The sequence below is a fragment of the Phallusia mammillata genome, chromosome 6, assembly GCF_965637545.1.
Source record: "Phallusia mammillata chromosome 6, kaPhaMamm4.hap1.1, whole genome shotgun sequence".
NCBI classification, from domain to species: domain Eukaryota; kingdom Metazoa; phylum Chordata; class Ascidiacea; order Phlebobranchia; family Ascidiidae; genus Phallusia; species Phallusia mammillata.
Window position 1 is genome coordinate 12,647,144 of NC_137257.1, and position 21,930 is coordinate 12,669,073.

The 21,930-nt window shown below is 36.7% G+C and overlaps 1 protein-coding gene across 8 annotated transcripts in view; it reads right to left on the reverse strand.

Annotated features, from left to right (window-relative positions):
* LOC145232571 (syntaxin-binding protein 5-like) overlaps positions 1–21,824 on the reverse strand; it is a 46,003-nt gene extending 24,179 nt beyond the window's left edge. For 2 of the 8 annotated variants that reach the window (XM_080097223.1, XM_080097227.1), the window contains exons 1-5: positions 21,706–21,824; positions 21,178–21,600; positions 19,786–20,031; positions 3,407–3,504; positions 1,185–1,266 (exon numbers count right to left, since the gene is read on the reverse strand). In XM_080097223.1, the coding sequence (XP_079953349.1) occupies positions 1,185–1,266; positions 3,407–3,504; positions 19,786–20,031; positions 21,178–21,600; positions 21,706–21,732 (876 nt within the window). In that variant the 5' untranslated portion in view covers positions 21,733–21,824. The other 6 variants (XM_080097221.1, XM_080097224.1, XM_080097226.1 and 3 more) reach the window with 6 other exon arrangements.
* Between the last annotated feature and the right edge of the window lie 106 nt (positions 21,825–21,930).

Sequence of the window (21,930 nt, forward strand, 5' to 3'; positions counted from 1 at the left end):
TGCTGCTTGGGTGCTTGATATTTTCTTCTGCAGCCGGATGTTTTTACAAATCAATTTGACCTTGTGCTTCGTTTTGATCCAATCCAAAAACTACTTTATAAAAATTTGTTTTATTCTGTGTTTTTTCTGCTGTAAACTGCACTTTGATTAAACCAAACACACAGTTTTGAAGTCCAAAATTATAGTAACTCAAGTGTTGAATCATTGTATGTCATTGTTTTTATACATAGCAATAAAACACAGTCAACCTTCTTTCAATTTGCTACATCATATATATGTTTGTTATTTATCACATTACAGTTTTTTTTTATGTAGTAAATGGCATAACGCACAATTAATAATTTAAATATACAACGCTTTTGTTGTAAATGTTCCAGATGTGCAGCTCTCAACTACGTCCAAGCATTTTTCGGGGCTATCTTATGATATCAAATGCTTTTTCATTATCTATGATTATAAGATGGAAGTGAATTTGTTTTTTTCTTTACTGACATCAATAGCAAATTTAGTTTTAATAAATGTGTCCTGAATGAAGCGCTTTGCAAACAACTGTCTTGTAACTGTCTTACTGACAATTTTTTAATTGCCATTTAGGAGGGAGATAGGGTGCTAATTTGTTGGAAAGGCCTTTGTCTTGTTTCCTAGGATTTATTTTGACAAATGCGTTCTGATAGATGCTGTGTAACCGAATATACATTATGTATACATTTGATAAAGTGTCCTCTATAAATAGCTTAAGACATGCACATAAAATCTCGCGAGGATTTTGTATTGAGAAATAACATTTTTCCATCTTTGTCTGATTTACTTCGGCTTTATTGTTCTGCATCAATTCGAAACTTCTGCAGAACAGCGCATCATAAAGATTGTTTTTTCTGGTAAATATTGCTGCAGCTTTGATTCTAGAAGACTTTACAAACAGAGCAGAAAACTTTTTTCCCATGGTTGTGTTTCAATTGTAACCATAATTTTGACTGGTCAATTGTGTGTGTAAACAATCACAAGTAAGTCAAAACTTGAGATTTCTGATTGTGACAATAAACAAAAAGAATTAACAACAAACTAAATCTAGTTTTTGTGCATGTAGCTGTATGTGAGATTGCTCAATTAATTGTTCCAGTTAGAGTGCTTTTATTTGATTTAAAAAAAACATTTCTCACAACAACAAAAAATGTTAATCATACCTCATTTACTAAGAAAACAAGCTGTATGACTGGGACTTGAAGTTCGTGAGTCAAATGCATCTCAACACCGAGTTTACCCAAACTAAAAAATCAAGAAAAGTATAAAGTATGTTTTACTGATTTTCAAAGATTCTCAATACTTTCTAATGTTTCTGATTAAATTGCAATGATGTAGATCAGAGATGTGCAACATTTTTCGTCGGTGGGCCATATAACCAATTTCAGGCCTTAAGCGAGGGCCACATAACTTTTTTTCAGGTGCACACTAAATTTGAAGTTCTTCCAAAAGCATCATTAAGTTTGTTTTCTACAACATACAGAGTTTCAGCGCAACACTGGCTTTCGCAACAAAATAATTGTTTACTAGGCAAAGGGAATTGTTACGTCACATTCGGTGAAGTAGGCTACTTGCTGTAGCTGCTGCAATATCCACCGGTTGGAAAAACGCTGATTTAGCTTATATTTGTTGACTATAGTATAGCAACTTCGGAGATTTACCAATAACTAGTGGAAAATTTTGCTAATTTCTCAGAAAATTGCATTTTTTATCTTAATCAGTGTGTTGGTGGGGTCCACACTAAATAGCTTGGTGGACCAGACTGTGGCCCGCGGGCCGTATGTTGCACGCCCCTGATGTAGATTAAACAAAATAATGACCCAGCAAGAAATAACTAGAAGGGCTGTTTTTACGAACGTAATCTTTTTTCGCAGGCTCTTGATGAAACGTTGAAGGTCGAACTGGAGAGCAAAAGAAAAATCCAAAGAGTTTATTCCTGTCCCAGGAATCGGTTACGCAATAGGTTCGATAACAGTTTTATGTCAAAGCGGGGTGCTGTAATTTCGAAAAAGCGCGCTCGCACCGAAGACGATGACAATAATTGCTGGTATTGTTTGAAGTATGTCCTATTTAACGTTCTTTTTCAAAGAAACGAAGGAGTAAGTAGTGGCATACTAAGGTAAAACAAAAAAAGAATAGCAAATTCTACAAGCTGTGCAATTTTCATTCAATTCAAACATTATGAAAAGGGTTACACATTTTAGAGATTAGTTGGTTAAGTTGTGGTGCTACAGGGCAAAACATAACATTTGAGGACTTAGTATGTTTAATAAACTTTGCAAATTTCATATAATTAGGACATTTTTTAAAAATTCATTTATTTTAGGGGGCTAGTTAAGTAAATGTTGGGGCTACAAGGTAAAACACATTAGGGATGGGCCGAGCCAAACCAGAACCCGAGTACTCGGTACCGAGCATCGCTGTTTTCAATGCTCGGTGCTCGGCCGAGCAGTTGCACAAACTGACCCGAGCATTAAATTTGCATATTCATGCCCTGCTAACATACGTAAGCAGTGTTCTAAAGGGTGTCTATGAACAAAAACGAATGATTTTTCAAATGTATTAGGTGGTGGAAAAACACATGCTTTATGGACATGTACAGCTAAATAAAACACCACCGTTGACATAAGAGACCTTGTAGAGCTAAAACGTGGAAAGGGGATTTTTTGTGACGTCATAATGCGCCGAGCGTGCTTGGCCGAGCACCGAGCATTAAAGTGAGATGCTCGGTGCTCGACCAAACAGAACATTTGCAGTTTGGGCACATCCCTAAAACACATAAATTGAAACCTACAAATAGCATAGTCCACATACTACCCAAATTTTATCCAATCCCGAGACTGTTTAAAAAACTGACCCATTTTAGGGGGCTAGTAGGGTAAAACAAGGACCATCTTTAGACCAATATCTATAATGTATGTAAATTTGAAAAAGTTTGAATCATTCTTTCTTGACCAAAACGTGGGAACAAATCCGCGTTAGATGGAAAAAAAATATAGACTAAACCCATAATAATTTACAATGAACAGACAAAAATAGTATGTAACTCCTGGATCATGCACTTTAGTATAGTTTTTTGTTTTAATTTCATGTTTTGAAATTGAAGTGTTTAATGAAGAATATATATACATTTGCTTTACTGATTGTGAGTGGAAAAGAAGAAAATAACAGTGCACAAATACATGTACGTATATATATATACATATAATTTGCATAAACTTAAAGGAAAGTAGGATAAAGCCAATCTGTTTTCTTTTAATCTTAATTTTAAAACAATACAGCAACCAAAGGGTACTTCCAGGAAAAGAAATTTAAAACAAAAAAGCTATTAAACATTCAACAAATAAAATTATGTGAAAACATTCATGATATTACAAACACCTACATGCGAATTGATCCTTCAAATGTCCCAATCGCAAGTAAACTTTGTACTGGATCATAATCAAGGCAGGTTGGCTTGTAAGGAAATCCATTCCTTGCAATCTGCAAACAAATTGTACAGATCAGATCACATGTTAACTAGAAAGGTGACTTTCTAATATACTTCCATCTTATATATTTTATATTCTATTTTACCAATTTACCATACACATTATTAGATCTACATGTATGATTGTTTTTGCAAACAAAAACGAATGGGTCCCCACACGTGCGTTTGCGCGGATTTACGGTAAACAAATGTTACAGTTATTTTTAGATTCTCAGGGACAAATCATTAGAAAGCATTAACCCAACTTTAAAAAAGTTTTGTCCATATTTTATTGCATAAAAAAATAAAAAAAATACTTTCAATTTAATATCTTGCTTTGACCTAGATATTGTCGTGCAAGATCAGGTTTTAAACACAAATTTTCTACTAGAAAGCCTTAACAGTTGCATCACAGACGCTCTAAATTAAAATGCAATTTGCTACTAAGGTATACATAACAAATTGTTTTTTAACTTTGTTTCGCAAAATGAGTACCATTGACCTGTAGTAACTTCTCCCTGGATAGACACCAATAGACCGTATGACACCGTTTTCAATAGCATGCACTCCTTACTGTTCAATAATACTGTTTTGCCTAATTTCTACATAACTTAAGTATTGAATCTTGAATTGATTTGTCAAAATAATGATCAGGGCAAGAAAAAATGCAAATTTCCAGAGAAGCCAGCAAAAATTTCCCAACACTTTTCGGCAAATTCCCTCAGTGGCTGTTCGTAAAGATATTAAACTTAACCCACCTTCACTCGCACTTTGCCTACAAAACGCATCGTCAGAATTTATTAATCTCTTTTCATCGTCTCCACTGGTTTGTGGAAACTTAAACTGTCTCTGTAGAGCAGGATTAAATTTTGTTAAGTCATTTGTACAGCCAAATTTTTTTTGCGCACCCCTGGCCTTGACCATCGTATAACATCATAATCGCATCTTTGTTCCAGTTACCTCGGTTTTAACATGTGTTCCCAACTGAACACAAATGCATTTGTAGTCATGCCAGCGATCGAACAGACATCGGTTGAAACGTAACAATTGCAATTGTTTCAAAATGGCGGGCATTTTATTGCAACATATACATGGCATTTAGACCCAGCTATATTTGAAACGTGAATCGCTTTTACTCTTATTTCCCGCCGTGACAAATTGCTTGAAAACTGAACCGCCGTTAGAATTGCTGATTCGGCAAATCGTCTGATCCGTACGTGCATATGTTATAATAAGACGCACAGTGAACGTCCCAACCACACAAATAAATCGTGTCAAGTGACTATTTGCAAAATAATGTGAAAGAATCTACAGCAGGGGTGTCCAACTCGAACACACCACCATGCCATATTTGGTTTTAAAAGATACTAGCGTGTCAACATTTGGTACTTTTTCCAAACCATGTCTTCAATGTCATAACAGGACGGGCTCAATCCGAATATTTGGCCAATAATACCTTTTAAATAGTTTGAAAAAAGTCGTCAAATGTGAGTAACTTGTTCATGATACTCCAGAAACCTTTTATTATGTTTCTAAGACACAAGATACAAATAATTTGCAACTGGGCTTAAGTTTTGTCAAAAAATGAAGAATTTATTAGTGGGTTGTATAACTTTAACTACTGCCTTACTGAAGTTAGTAAAAGTGGCCAAGAAGAATCAATAGAAACAAATTTAATTGCGTGACAAATCCTAATGTTTACTACCTCATCCAAGTGTTCAAAAGCTTGTGTGCCATTTTCAAGGGCTTTGCGTGTCACATGTTGGACACAACTGATCTACAGGCTACAGCCCGCAAAATGTATTGGTTTTTGGTCCCATACGGTACAGATACTCCACTTGGTATGGGTATCGGCGCCGATGATCAAAAGTCGCACCCCCGGTATTTTTTAAAACTCTACGCCAGGGGTGGCCAACCAACAGCTCTTTGCCTGGTAATGTGTGGCTCTTACGTCGTTGGCGAAGCATTGGGGCACTGTGGATATTTTGGTTAGTTTGTGGCTATGACAATATCTGTATAAACAAGCTTACTATTGATATGACCACAAACCTTGCCTTGAAAACTGCAACCTTTTGTGGCAAATAACTTGATTATGATGTCAAATATTCAACTAGAAGGGTGGCTTAGCACATATTGCCCTTGCATATACACTATAACCTATTTTAAAACATAAATATATTTCCTATGCTTATTTTGTATTGGGTCCCATATTAGCCATCGTCTTTTATAACTTTAGTCGTTTCTGCAGGCAAAAACTCATGGGTCCCCACACATGCAAAGTTGAAAATAATGCAATTCAAGAGATAACCATGAGAAAGACTGGTGTTGTAAGGTAAAACACAGTGACTGGCACTGGGCTTAAATAATAATACTATGTAGAATACAAACTACGACCACTAGAGGTGTTTTGAGCAACAACCGTTACTGTTTCTGACGTCATAGGGCTGTTAACAAGCCCCTAACTGCCATGGCGCAAAAACAACCACAAAGCAACCCACCAACGAGCAACATACAACTGGTTGCCCTTGTAACACTATTGCTCCAAAGAAATCTTTCGTCTGTGGTGCCCAGTAACATACAAATACGTTTTACACTTTAGGGGCTTGTGGGGTAAATGTAGGACTACAGGGTTGAACACAACAATCGACACCTATAAATGGCATACTATACAAGAAATCCAAATTTCAGCCAATTCTGACACTGTTTAAAAACTCACCCATTTTAGGGGGCTAGCGGGGTAAATACTGGGGTTATCAACAAAAACAAAGTGGGATGCACATCTACATGAATATATCTACCATCTGTGTAAATTTCAGCCAAATCCATCAAACATTTGATGGAAAAATGAGTCGGACAAACTTTGGGTAAAAACACCCATTTTAGGGGGCGAGCGGGGTAAATACTGGGGTTATCAACAAAACCAAAGTGGGATGCACATCTACATAACTATATCTACCATCTGTGTAAATTTCAGCCAAACACATCAAACATTTGATGGAAAAACGAGTCGGACAAACTTCCGGGAAAAAATACTCATTTTAGGGGGCTAGCGGGGTAAATACTGGGGTTATCAACAAAAACAAAGTGGGATGCACATCTACATAACTATATCTACCATCTGTGTAAATTTCAGCCAAATCCATCAAACATTTGATAGAAAAACGAGTCGGACAAACTTTGGGAAGAAAAAAAAACAAAAACAAAAAAAACAATTCAAGTAAAATCAATATGTGTCCCCTTCAGGGAAGGGGACCCATAACTAGAAAGTGGCTTTCTGATATATTTTCATTTGATATATTCTATACCAGGGGTGTCAAACTCGCGGCCCGCAGACCGCATGCGGCCCACGAAGCCCTCCAGTGCGGCCCACGAACATTCAACAACAATTGTAGTATTTTGTCAGATTTTTATCTAATTATAATGAGTTTTTCTTACTTTTCAAAGTTAAAGTTATTATTTAAACAGACATTTACAGAAATTTAATTTATAAATAATAATTCATATGTTATGAATAGAAACGATAGTAATTAAACCGTTCCTCAAACCGTACGGCCACATGCTGCCGCAGAAACGAGTTTGTGCGGCCGTAAATATATGTTCATTAAAATAATGTACTGGCGGCCATGATGTTTTGTGTGACTGAAAAGAGTATTACTAGCCTAGCAGCCATATGCGTCAGACTTTCTGTAGACCTATTGTGTGCAAACAATGCTAAAAACAGATATATATATACCAAAAGCGTCACAATATAGATTATGACGTAATAAACAGTTAAAACTGATTTTTGTACTGTGCAGCTCAATCTCTGCAATCAAGTTTGAAATTAATCTGGGCTTTCGGGGCGTCAATAGATGGAATATATATATGATGTAAACCTATTTCTTTACATCTGTAATTTTTTTAAAACAAAAACAGCAAGTAATTGACGCTTGTTGGTAAAATAAGGATCTGCAATGCGGCCGTCGTAGCGAAAAGGTTGTTTAAGTGTATACAACTTAATTAAAAATCACATGCGGCCCTCAGCATAATTTTCAAACTGCAATGTGGCCCTCTAGTCCCACGAGTTTGACACCCCTGTTCTATACGATATTTACCAATTTACTATACTATACACAATTTTATCTACATATATGATTGTTTTTGCAAGCAAAAACGAATGGGTCCCCGCACGCGTGTTTATGCGGATTTACGGTAAACCTATGTTGCAGTAATTTCTAGATTCTCAAGGACAAATTTTTCACAAGGCATTAACTTAACTTTAAAAGTTCTTTTCCGTATTCTTTTTGCATCATTGTCGTGATATAATTACAAAAAATTGGTGGAAAAAGAACAGGGAAAATACTTTCAATTAAATCTCCTGCTTTGACCTTAATATTGTTGTTCAAGTTCAGTTTTTAAACACAAATTTTCCTAGAAAGCCTTAAAATGTGGCTCATTGTGATAATATGGTAACAAATGTGACTCTTAGGCTTTGGCCGGTTGGCCACCCCTGCTCTACGCCTGAACACTAACGTCGCAGTGTGTTAACCTGTATGCCGCCACACTGTTAAAATGCCAAGACATCACGCATGATGATGTCAGCGGTTTAACAAACTAATAGAAGCTGGAGGAGTTATGTTATTCTACCGCAATATTTATTTTCGACTTTTTGTCGACCTGTCTGACAAACAGCCAATAAAAATTTCCCACAAGTACGACCGATTTCCCAGAAAGGAGCTTCCCAACTTCCCACTTTGTCCCGCCATGATAATGATGCTACATCATGACGAAAAATCGTTCTTAATTGTGTTTTTAATACCCACAAGTGATAACTTAAATGACATAGCATTGCTGCGCAAAAACAGCTGATTTCTTATCACCGAAATGACTGTCTCACGCTCTGCACTAAAACACCTTAATCTTAACCAGTAAGTTACCCCTCTTTCAGACTTATATCAGACTGACAGTGTACACATATTATGGAGGGTATAGGTAACCATTTGGCTGATTAAGGCGAAATGTTAAATACGAAACGAATAACCTATAAACAACTGTTCACAATTTCAGCACATTAGGGCTTGTATTTCTGGCCAAAAACTAAATCCAATTATATTAGAATACCTTACATTTTATATGTGTCCCCTTCAGGGAAGGGGACCTTTAATAGGCATCTGTATTCAACTGGATTTGACTCTTTTGCTGGCCTGACAGTTGATCTATCCTATTTCTTTAAATAAAGTTTGATTTTTCTAAAAATAAAAAACTTTATTTGAAGATTTAAAAAAAAACTAGAAGGGTGGCTTAGCACATATTGCCATTGCATATACACTACAATCTATTTTCAAACGTTAATATATTTATATTGGGTATAGTAACCAATGTTTTTCAAACCTTTGTTTGTTTCTACAAGCAGAAACAAATGGGTCCCCAAACATGCACAGTTGTAAGTAGTGTAAGAGATAACCATCGTTAGGTTTGGAGCTATAAGCTGAAACATGGCAATCAATATTCTGGGTTCTGGTTGTGTCGCCTTTATGACACTATTACACCACAGAAACAATCAATGAAGTGACATTCAACGTCCTAATCGAAACCTAACATTTAGATTGTAAGCGAATATAACTTTTTATTATGTCATAAATGGCAATTAAATAACAAGCCAACACAAGAGGATGAAGGCGCATGCCTTTGAGATAACAAATCCCTGTGATCACACAGTGGTAAACGTAACATTTTGGACCTATTCAATTACGTACAACTTTTTAAAAAGCCTGGACCCACAACCCCTCTGGATATGCCACTGCAGTGACATAATAGTTGAACAATGGCTAAAACATTGTTTGACAACAAAATACTGCATACAATGGTAAGCATACTCTTTTGGTGCAGATTTAAAAAAAAACATTGTTAGTGAATACCTATATAGTTAAAATTTTCATAACCTAAAGTTTTTGGTCTTAAAACTAAGGTCCGACTTGGTAGTGTATTGATAGAAAGTTTCTGAGATTTTTTTATTCCAGAATACCCAGGAAATATGTTTTATAGGAAATGCAAAAATCCGTAGACTCCTGTGCAATACCACAAATCATAGCCTTTAGTAGCATTTAAAACAATAACATATCTCAGTTTTGCTGCAAACTTAACAGCGAGCAAAAATTATTACTAGCCTATACTCTATGACTGTGGTTAAAACAGACCCTAATTTGAAAAAGCCAATGAAGAGTTATAGCAGAATTTAGGGTTCTTCGAATTCTTGACTTGGTTTTTGTTGAGTAACAACATTTTTAAAAATCAGATGACATGTAATGCAAGAATGACTACTGGAAGTGGACACAGGAGAATAATAAGGTGCAACACTTAGGGATGTTCAAAGTAGAATCCAGTTAGATTCGAATCCATTTTTGCCGCTCATATCGGGTGATTGGAACCGATGTAAATGTGTGCTGTCGCCGCTGGTAAAAATGTTAACACATGTGTTATGTTTTACGTCGACGCCCGGTCATTGTACCGGTTGCAAAAGAGGCACGTGACTCGCCACCGTTAAATCAGTGAGCGCTATAAAAGCCAACGCTAAGTCATTAGTCGCTATAACGACGATTGTGCATCTAAAGCATAATTAACGATTAGCGCACTTGTTACGCATCTCATTACGTTTATGCCATTAAACGATGTACCGGCGACTTTTTGCAACGTCTTACCAACATTTAATTGTTTTCCAACTTTTGACAACAAAAAACGTTTAATGCTCATGGCGCTAGGCTGTGATTGGAGGTATGGCATTGTCTGTTAATATCGCAAAAAAACAGTGAAGGAATCCCAAACATATCGCTGCAAAGTTCACGTTTTGTGTTGCAAAATCGCAGGTAGTTTATTGGGAATTGAAATAATTAATCACCCAATGTCCAAACTTTGTTTGCTTGGGTGCCTGTTTTTGTTAACAAAAGTTATATATTTGTACACTAGGGAGTCTATGTCAGTCCTCTACCACCAGACAAATCAAATTACCTCAGCATGCTTACAACATACTTACTTCTACTGAAGGCAATAAAAATCACTAAATAAAAATGTTATAATTAATTTTTAACCTTATGTTAATTTTTCTGGTTTTGTGGATTTTGGGGCATTTAGTTTCAATGCAGTTGTGCAAAGTTTTTTCCCAGTGTTTTTCTTTGTTTTGGTTGGTTCTTTTTTACATTATAAATAAAGAATATGTTTTATAATGTATTAAACTAGTCTACTTTAGTTGTTTACAAGATTAATGATTGCACAGTCAAAAATAATATAAGAATTGGATTTGAAATTCTAGATTCGAAACAATTATTCTAGAATACCTAGCTATTCTACTTTAAACATTTCTAGCAACACTCATTGAAAATAGCTATTTCAGGAGTAAAGGAAAAAAGTAATCTGTCCAGTGCACTCTATAAGAGCACAATGAAACAAAAACTAGAAAGGTGACTTTCGAGCCATTCCATGTCAATTGCCCAGACCAATTAACCCACCTCCTCAGATTTTTATCAAATTTCATATGTCCATTCAGCTAGTTACACTAATTTCAACAAAAAAAATTGAAATCTATCAATGTTTCACGAAGTTATGACATTTAAAAAAAAAGAGTCAAATATCTGATCGCTGCAGCGACGCGCATCAATGCTTTTTGATAATACTGTGTTTAAAATGTCATATTCCTTTCTAATTTGTAAATTGTGGTCATTTTAGTAGGTTAGGTGAACTTTAGGACATTCTCAATCACCTCATTACAGTTTTTCATGTTTTTAAAATATGGGTCAGTAATTTGTTTAAAGCAGGGTCATAATAAAACACAGGTTCATTTTTCGGATATTTTTGTGATACTGCTTCTATTATCTATACTTTATGTGCGGTCACGTCTAAAACTGCGGGCCCACTTGGATCGCTTGGCCCGCTTGGCCCAGCACTTGGCCCGCCTCATGCAATTGGAAAACTGCGGGCCCGCTTCTTGCAAGTATAAAAACTGTAGCCCCACTACATATCCAGTGCTTGGCCCGCCTCTCGTATCGAAAAACCGCGGGCCCACTATATCCTGTGCTTGTCGCGTCTATCGCAAGGAAAAACTGCGGGCCCACTACATCCATTGCTTGCCGTTCAGATCTTGTCGAAATCAAAATTTAATGACATGTGACAGGCGTGTCCACGGCTTTATCCAGCCGGCCCGCAGTTTTTATACTTGCATGAGGCGGGCCAAGTGCTGGGCCAAGCGGGTCAAGTACTAGGCCTAGCGGGCCAAGTGGGCCCGCAGTTTTAGACGTGACCCCTTTATGTGCCCTAATTTGTGATTAAAGGCCCGTTCACACCGGACGTAGCGTAGCGAGGTTGGGCGAAGTTGAGCGAACCTTTCGCTACAATGGATTTCAATGGGACTGTTCACACCGGACGCAGCCTTCGCCCGATTCGGGCGAATTCGCCGAGGTTTCGTGAGCGTATCGAAAAAGTTGGGCGAAGGTTCATGTACAGTCGTAAATTTTTGCCAAAACTTTGCCGAAAACTGTACAGTAGGCTAGATGAAGGTTTAAAAGTAACGAGTAAAAAAGAACAGTTGGCAGTTTTAAAAACGTAAAACTAGTAGTTTATTTTTTTAAATAGATAAAAATCCTCCTTGAATTTGAAGCAAGTGTTTTAAAACAAATTGCAGTCAATGTAAAAAATATGTAAAAATTTAAATAATGATCGTATAGTCACTTTAGTTAACTAATATGTGTATGTGAGCAGAACTGCAGCTACATGAAAAATTATCTGTGATAATAGTTATGAAAACTTATGTTTTGTTTAGCAGGTACAATAAAGACATCTATTTGTAATATAAGCCAGGTATTTTGTCAAAACAAAACTTGTTTTAATTAGGAAAAACTAGTTTCAATGTATGTAAAGTAAGCTGTATTTTTCTGGTTCCCTATGACCAAGGATTCCCATGTCTGACTTGATTGGATTTACCAATACCATATGTAGGTTTGTATTGTGTAGTAACATGTTTGATATACATCAGTTTCACCAATCAGCATAACTTTTGCAGTGTTTTAAAATGTTGGCATTAGTATACTTTTTGCCTTGTCATTCACATGTTGTTCTATCAAATGTGGGTAAATTTTGTGGCCTAGTTTTGTTTGTCATGTGCAGTAGGAGAAAATAATATGTAAAAAGTAGTTTTAATATGTATAAATACTATACAACTATTATCTTTTGCACTTAAATATTCTTCAAAACTAGAGTGTTGTTATTTAGATGTAACTCAAGATCCTGAAGTGTCATTACTTGATCAAGGAAGGTGAAATTAAGTCAACATCAAGGCCCATGTTGGGAGTGTATTGGCTTTGAAACAGCAGAACACTACTATGCCAATAAAAAACAAAAAAATATTCAGTATTTCAAATGGTTTGTTGTTAGTTATGATCCCAATAAAATGTTTCAGGCTATTTCATTTTGTTTCCATGTTGAAAATAAAAAGTTACCATGAAGTTTTGCATGAAAATCCAGGTATTCAATCGGGAACAGGACAGAAATTCTACTTAATAAACAGTAGTTGGTTCTGGTATCATATGTTTTATGACATAGAATCAGGATAGAGCAAGATGTACCAAAGAAAAAATCACAAAACGTTTTCCTCATGCATTTTGGTGATTCAAACATTTTATTACTGTACAGTAAACATGTACATATGTACAGGGAATTTGACGTCACAATGTCAATTAATTTAACAGTAGTTAAATAAATATGATTTAAGTTATTTATTGACAAATAAACATTCAATGGCATTTATTCATTTGGCAAACTTTGTTTTGTGTATACGACGTTTCCTAAAGAAGTTGGCCGTTCGCTCAACTTCGCTACGCTGCGCTACGTCCGGTGTGAACGGGCCTTAAAAGTTGTTAAGATGCAAAAGTTTAGTGTAGGTGTCTCACTAGATACTGAATGCCACAAAAATACAACTCCAACAGAAAAACCAGGTATTTTACCAATTGACTTTCTAACAGATGAAGAGCAAGTGCTTCTGAATATTCGAGTTGCTGCTGATAAGGGTAATGAATGTTGTTTGGAGACTGTATGTATTTTCCACAAGTACAGTTACATTGGTCGGTACCCTTTCTTGCAGAAGAAGTGTTGTGATCCTTTTCAAGTTCACAGTTAACCAGTTAAAAATCGTTATATACGTCCACTCACATTTAAATACTGTACCAGGAAAAAAAGGTGTGTGCCAAATGCAGTACAAGACTTAAAGTGACATAGACCTATAGCAAGACCAACCTGACACTAAAGATGAAGATAAAATGAAAATAAAATCTTTTGACAACATTATCTCTAAAATGAAAAAAATTAAGAACAGTGGCAGTACGATAGCAGAAAAAATACAAGTTCCCACAATGATACCCAAGCAACTGTTCATGAGAAAAGACTACCTCAAAAGGGAAAATCACTTCCAGAAAATCACACCTTTTCATGGTACAATGTTTAAATTGTAATTTTTATATTTTTGGTAATATTCCCAAGTGATAGGACGTATATTATGATTTTTGACTGGGGTACTGTGGACTCGAAAAGGATCACAACACTTCTTCTGCAAGGAAGGGTACCGACCAATGTAATTGTACTTGTGGAAAATACATATGTTCTCCAAACAACATTCATTACCCTTATCAGCAGCAACTCGAATATTCAGAAGCATTTGCTCTTCATCTGAGAGTCAACTGGTAAAATACCTTGTTTTTGTGTTGAATATGTCTTTTTGTGGCATTAAGTATCCAGTGAGACACCTACACTAAACTTTTGCATCTTAACAACTTTTAATAACAAATTAGGGCATGTAAAGTATAGATAATAGAAGCAGTATCACAAAAATATCCGAAAAATAAACCTGTGTTTTGTTATGACCCTGCTACAAACAAATTACAAAGAAGCATCATAAAATTAAGAACAAGGAAGGTACTCAGCAAGAGCTTTCATTTGAGCCATTACTTAACTTTCTAGCTAGTGTGCTATTCAAGATATGAGCTTTTAAAGTTGTCGTTACGCATGAATGCACATTCGCATACCCCCCAAACTGAACCCCCTTTAATTACTGACCCATACCGTAATTTTCCGTGCATAATGCGCCCCAGTGCATAATACGCACCCTAAAAATGGCATGTTGATGGTGGAAAAAAGCCTGTACCCATATATAATACGCACCCAAACTTTGACTCTTACTTAAGTCCGTAAACGTAAAATTATTTCAAAAAAAGAGCATCTTTGGGAATAACCGGATGTTATTCTGCCGGTCAGTATCACTGCGCATGCGCTAGCAAACTCGATAGCGAAGAAATGTTTCGGATTTGTGTAGGGTATATTGTGACAGCAAACGAGCAGGTGATCGAGCAAGCGTCTGATACGAGAGAATTGTGTTTGTATGGAGCGTGTTTGAAGTGAACAGCAGCCATCTTGATGAAACAGCTAATTAAACTGTGAATTGAAACTAATAGGTAGAGAACTGAACTCTCGTTCTTTATATAGCTGACGTGTCTTGCACATCGGATCCGAATTTCCGCCGCCGAGTTCGCATATCCAGCGCCATATAGGTGTCGATTTTTAAACTAGTACTGTAATGGCGGCCTCCACATGATATCCAGTCTGCGATGGAGATAAAAAAACAAACAATATTTGGCAATAACACACCATCAAGGATTGCACCATCGCATCAAACGATGTGTCGTCAATTATGAATTTTACTGAGTGTGTTGGGCAGGATGGCTGAATGTGATGCGCGATTGACAACAAACAAGAAGAAAGGTGTGATTTCAAGTTTTATTTCGAGTGAGATTTTCTTCAAAAATTGTTGTACCCATGCATAATGCGCACCCCAGGTTTTAGGACAATAAATTAATTAAATTTTGTGCATTATACACGGATAATTACGGTATTTCAAAAACATGAAAAACTGTAATAAGGTGATTGAGAATGACCTAAAGGTTCACCTAACCTACCAAAATGACCACAATATACAAATTAGAAAGAAATATGACATTTTAAACACAGTATTATCAAAAAGCATTGATGCGCATCGCTGCAGTGATCAGATATTTGACATATTTTCAAAATGTCATAACTTCGTGAAACATTGATAGATTTCAATTTTTTTTTGAAATCAGTGTAACTAGCTGAATAGACATACAAAATTTGATAAAAATCTGAGAGGGTGGGTTACATTTTGCCATTTTTCTAGGACGTTTGACATGGAATGACTGTGTACCCTATAAATGTGTACCCTATATATCAATTTACTACATTTGATCTACACACATGACTTGCAAGCAAAAAGGAATGGGTCTCCACACATGTGTTTATGCAAATTAGTCATGGTAAAACGGTTTCAAAACTCTTTATTGTTAGATTCTTTCTTAGAAGGACAAATTAAGTAGTAAAAAATAACACAAAAACTACTCCCAAACTGAGAATTTCTGCCCTATGTTTGACCTTGATATACCTGTGCAAGGGCAGTTTTGATACAGTTCAAACTTTCTAGACAGTATTACAGACACTGACAAATTAGGAAGATATTTTGCAGCAAACGTATTGTTAACAAATTGTTCTTCGGTAGACTATTGCCGGGTAGTCGCCGAACGACCGTTTAATGACCTTTGACACGATTTTTAATAGCATGCAGTCCTTGGTGTTCATCAATAACGTTTTCCCCAATTATATATACACCACATATTCTTTCTGGAGTATATGTTTAAAATTTAAAAAAATATATATATAGATATATATATACTAGAGATGTACCGAATATTCGGTTTGCCGAATTTATTCGGCCGAATCGGCCACTTTCGCAAAGATTCGGTTTCGGCCGTATAATTTGTTGCGATTCGGCCGAAACCGAATCTTTTACGAACACACATTTAAAGCGTTAAACGTGTCTTTTCTGCTTATTACCAACGAAAATCATGTCAATCATCAGATTTTTTAACACATTGACACTTTTCCCACTGCAGACAAAAAATCAGTAATTCATTGTCGGTTTGGCAATCATGTTTGAGGCAATGTTAAACCCCACAGACTTTGCATGACGTCATAGATGACTCGGTTGATTCGGCCCGATTTATTTGGCAAAATCGCCGAATATTCGGTTTCGGCCGAATCGAAATTTTGCCGTTTGGGTACATCACTAATATATACCATCTAATGGTGCCCAAAAAGCCCAGATTAATTATTACCTTGGTGCACAGATTGAGTTGCACAGTATCAAGATCAGTCTTAAGTGTTTATGATATCATAATTTGTACAGTGATGCTTGTGGTACCTGTTTTGTTTGCACACAATGGTCTGACATATATCTACTAGGCTGGTAATACTCTGTTACATAGGCGCCCACTTGCTAAAATCGGCGGGGAGGCAGAATTTTATAACCCGGTAAAGACGAGTATTTTCAGCCCGGACGTCACCTAACGTCGCAAGTTACACCCTTTGCAGTGTTTCTGTACTGGTATACATTAGCAGCTGATGCCGACCCAACTATACAGTAATAATTTTTTTCTTTCCCCGCAACAATTATTACAAAGCATGTTTTATTTTTCCGCAACAAGGCGCACATGCGTCTAAAAAGCCATTATAATAATCTTTTCTTATACGTTTCTAGGTCGTTAGTTGGTTTCAACTAGTGATGTACCGAATCGGCTAAATTTCGATTCGGCCGAAACCGAATATTCGGCGGTTTTGCCGAATAAATTCGGCCGAATCAACCGAATCATTTATGACGTCACGCGAAGTCGTACGCTACGCGTTTGCCGTGAAAAAATGTTTATCTACCAGGCAGCCAGTGCAAAATAGTTGTGTTTCGTCCTCATTTCAGTTCTGTGGTTTAAAATTGCCTAAAGCATGATTGGCAACCTGCCAATGAATTACTAATTTTTTTGACTATACCGTGGGAAAAACGATAATGTTTTGAAAAAGATAAACATTGACGCAATTTTCGTTATGTTTGGGCTTTTGAAAGATTGCGTGGACCTTAATAAGCAGAAAGACATGTTTAACGCTTTAAATTTGTGTTCGTAAAAGATTCGGTTTCGGCCGAATCGCAACAAATTATTCGGCCCAAACCGAATTTTTGCAAAAATGATCGATTCGGCCGAATAAATTCGGCAAACCGAACATTCGGTACATCTCTAGTTTCAACCATGTTTTCTATTTACACAGCAACTTGCATGTAACGCATTTAAGTTTAGTTTATTTTAAATCAGGAATTCCCAAAGTAAAGCCCGCGAAGGTTATAAATATATATCTTGGAAAACCACGAGTTAACCGTTGAAAGTTGATTTGCCACAAAATTGTTCCCACAACAACATGTGGTCTTAAGTTTACCTAGTTTTACACTTCACAGGACGTATAAAAATGATCCAAAAACAGTTTGTTACATCACAGACAAGACATAAAGTATCAATGCTTTCGTTACTGTGCGTATACAGGTGCCTTTCTTTGTTAATTGTGATGACATAAATGAGAAGTTAGCAATTTGTGCCACATAACTTTATTGTTCGGCAGTAGCGCTATCTCTTAATAATATTGTAGCTCCTGCTGGTCCCACAAAAGCGCTTAGTAGACCACAATTGCGGGACGGTGCTGCGTTTGTGCTTGTAAGCGATGTGGTCGTCTAATGTCATTTTCATGTTATGTGGCTCACCCTAAAAAAATTGGCTAACCCTTTGTAAACGATGTCAATTTGTGTCGATGTTGCTGACCGAGTTTTAGCAAACACTTCTTGCATGTTTTTATCCAATGGCTCATTGCATATAACCAGGGTTGCCATCGACATGGAACTCAAAATAAGGACACACGAACAATTGGACTTTCATGTCAAACGAAACAACCGTTTTTGAACAAATCTTTGCATTTATATGAGCTTCGACAAATCACATGTCATATTTCCTTTTGCCAGGAACAATCTGCTCTAACTCCTTGTTCGTAGAAAACACGTAGTGCATCTCACGAGAGCCTAGGTTTAGGTTTACTTTTAGCAGGGATTTGACTTGTAATTGTTAAAAATAAGACAAAATAAGGACTCAAGTCAAAAACAAGGACAGTTCTTAGAAATAAGGACAAAAACTTTGCTAAGACATTGCCCTTCAAAATAAGGACAAATCTTAGAAATAAGGACGGTATGGCAACCTTGCATATAACACTTCAAGTATATGTTTGTGACGTAACAATATGCGTTGTTTGATTTTTCAGAAAGGTTTGTCTGTTCAAACTAGGCAGTTGTTGACTGTGAAGTATTACAGAGTTACGACAAAACTGTGTGTGCATAAATTAACGCAAAACTCATTTATGACGTAGTCAGCGACGCAGATACCCGGGGAGGCGGCGCCTCCCCGCCTCCCCATAAGTGGGCGCCAGTGCTCTGTTAGTCTCCCTAAACTGTTTAGAGCAACACATTTTAAAAAACATGTTTACGGACGCACAAACTCGTCTCTGCGGCTGCATCTAGTTTTTAACCTTTATGATAATCAACAACATTTGCCTAACATGTACGAAACCAAAGTATCATTTTATTCAATAAAAATATGCATGCTCAAGTAGTAAAACCACATAGCATCACTGATCTGATGTCTAATCATCAAAAGACTGCCTAGTAAAACGCCTGCTCACACATCAAGCAGCGATCTCCTGCTATACATCACATCGAACAATTGTAAACCAGTGAATAATTCCCTTGGGCTTTCCAGTTTACACATATTATGGGCTGTAAAGGTAAGTCAATTAAGCCAAATTTTTGTTCAAGTAACCCACTACCACTACAAACAATTGTTTAAAATTTCAGCCCATTAGGACTTATGTTTCTGAAGGACAGGAAAATCTAAAACCGAATATTTTGAGTTAAAGGGGTAAAAAGGGTATTCTCTCCAACAAAGGGGATCCACAAATAATCGTAGTAAAGGGTGCCACAAAAGCAAATCTGTTTTATTTATTTCTTAAGAATCGAGACCAGATTTGTACAGATTTCTTGAGAAATTCTTAACAAGCTCTACTCACATTACATTATAAAACAGAAATGCCCAATGAACATGCCCACTAATTTATAAAATTTACCTGGTCATTTGACTGTGATGAATAAAAGGATTTAGCATTTATTTCAACAAGGTTCAAACTCAGGTGGCACCCAATCCGTTTTTTTTATGTTTGTACTCCAGTTTTGGTTATAATATGGCACACACTCAAAAATGTCTTGCTTGTATTTAAACCAGTGCAAAACACTGCTCTATGACAAAAACAGCATAGGGACAATTATTGAGTTATAACGGCTGCACACAGATTACCTTGTATTTTCCAAAGTGACTTGGATCCAAATGTCTGTTGTGTCCATTTGTTGCATCTAAAGCAATCTTTTGAGCACTAGCTGGGCTGCTTGTTGGAGTAAGAACATCCAAAACCCGCTTTAGTGTAACTTTTTTCATCTCATTGATGTTATTAGTACCAAATATTTTTTTTGGCTTGCAAACTTTTACATAAAAACATAAAAAGTTCTTGCACTCCAGACTCCACAAATCTTCTGCCTCAACATTCTTCAAAAACAAATATTAGTTCAGTCAATACTGGTGCATTTCGTGTGTTCTTTATAGTCAATAGTCATACATAAATCTCGCACACAAAGCCTGCAAGACAGTTAAAACATTTTGAGTTCAAACTCACGCTGCTGTGCTTTCCGTCGGCCACAGCCACAGTATATGCTATGCCACCTGCCCCAACTCTGCACCACAGAGTTAAGAGTATAGTGAGTACTTAGTTAGTAATTAAAGTTGCAAGTTGCAATCATGTTAGTAGCTAGTAGCTGGGCCAGACCAGAGAGAAGCCAGCGAACTAAAAAAGATGCGATACTGAAATTTGGACACAATATTCTACGCTTTTAAAGCTTTTCAGCGCACAAACTTTCGACAAAAAATTTTTTTTTCAGTTATTAATACGCGTATTTTGAAATTAATATTCAACGATATGAACGTCATAACGCCAGGGGTGCTCCATATAATGTATTGCAAAGTTTTCTCCTGAACACAAGCTTCAAAATAAGCCCAAACACAATGTTCTAGCAAATCGGAATCGTGTCCAAATATTAATAACAATATGCCATATTCACCAAAATCATATTCGATGTGCGCTGGCCTTAAAAATTTAACGCAGCTCTTTGAAATTGACAAATGTTACTCCTTACATTCATACCTTTAAAATAAGCCATCACTCGAGCTTCTAGCAACAAGTTGGCTTTGCCAAATTCGCGGTTAATAATTCATAAATAGTATCCAAAATCAACCCAAAAAGTAGTCGATGTGCGCTGGCCTTAAAATTCACCGCTGCCCTGTGAAATTTACATATGTTATTCTCTACAACTATACCTTTAAAATGAGCCATCACTCGAGCTTCTAGCAAATCGCAGTCGGCACCTAATACGCAAATGAAAATTCATAACCGACAACACAAAACCGAAAAATTTCCACCCAAACAATATGCGATGTGCGCTGGCCCTAAAATTCACCGCTGTCCTGTGAAATTTACATATGTTATTCTCTACAACTATACCTTTGAAATGAGCCATTACTCGAGCTTCTAGCAAATCAGAATCGGTACCTAATACGCAAATGAAAAGTCATAACCGACAACCCAAAACCGAAAAATTTCCACCCAAACAATATGCGATGTGTTACAAATATATCTACCTTGGCACAAGGATACAGGAATTTGGTCTTCTCAACCAGGCGACCAATATCATCGGTGATACTCCGAATCAGTCCTCCGGGGTTTGTCCTGATTTGACCTGGATTTCGTAGTACGTCGTTGGTTCCAAGGGCCAGCACCACAACATCGACCCGAGGAACGGGAGCCCGATCTTGCAGCTCAACAATTCCATGTCCGATGGTTCCTCCGGGAATGCTTACTGCTGCAAAATCAAAACAAAATTGAGGCGAAGGTTTTACTACACAAGGGCTGACCAGATTCCTTGCGTTGCTGCCCGACACAAACAACACGCTTCTCGGCTTCCGTGGTTCGGGAATGATCCATTCGACCTGCTTTCCGGAGACGCCTTTGCGATAATCAACACGCGACATCTTCGATCCACGAGGTGCTTTCATTCCAGAAACCTGAAAACAAATTTTATGATATAATAACTTAATTACACTAAATAAACATTCACTTTCCCAAAGCACTCGGTTGCTTGTCATTGTTGTGATAGCAAACCTACTTACCAGGGTAAAACCGCTAGACATCTTCATCTTTCTTCAAAGTTTCTTTTTCAATTGTTTAAATAAACAAAAAGTCGATTTGCAAACAAAGGCTTGATTGGCAAGAATTCGTTCCGCAAGACAATAGTTCTCAAATAGAATAGAACGTCTTTTGTTTGCTCAGCAAATATATACCATTGTCCTTACGATTACGCTCGAGCCATGATTAAGGAACTTTGACCGCCTCGG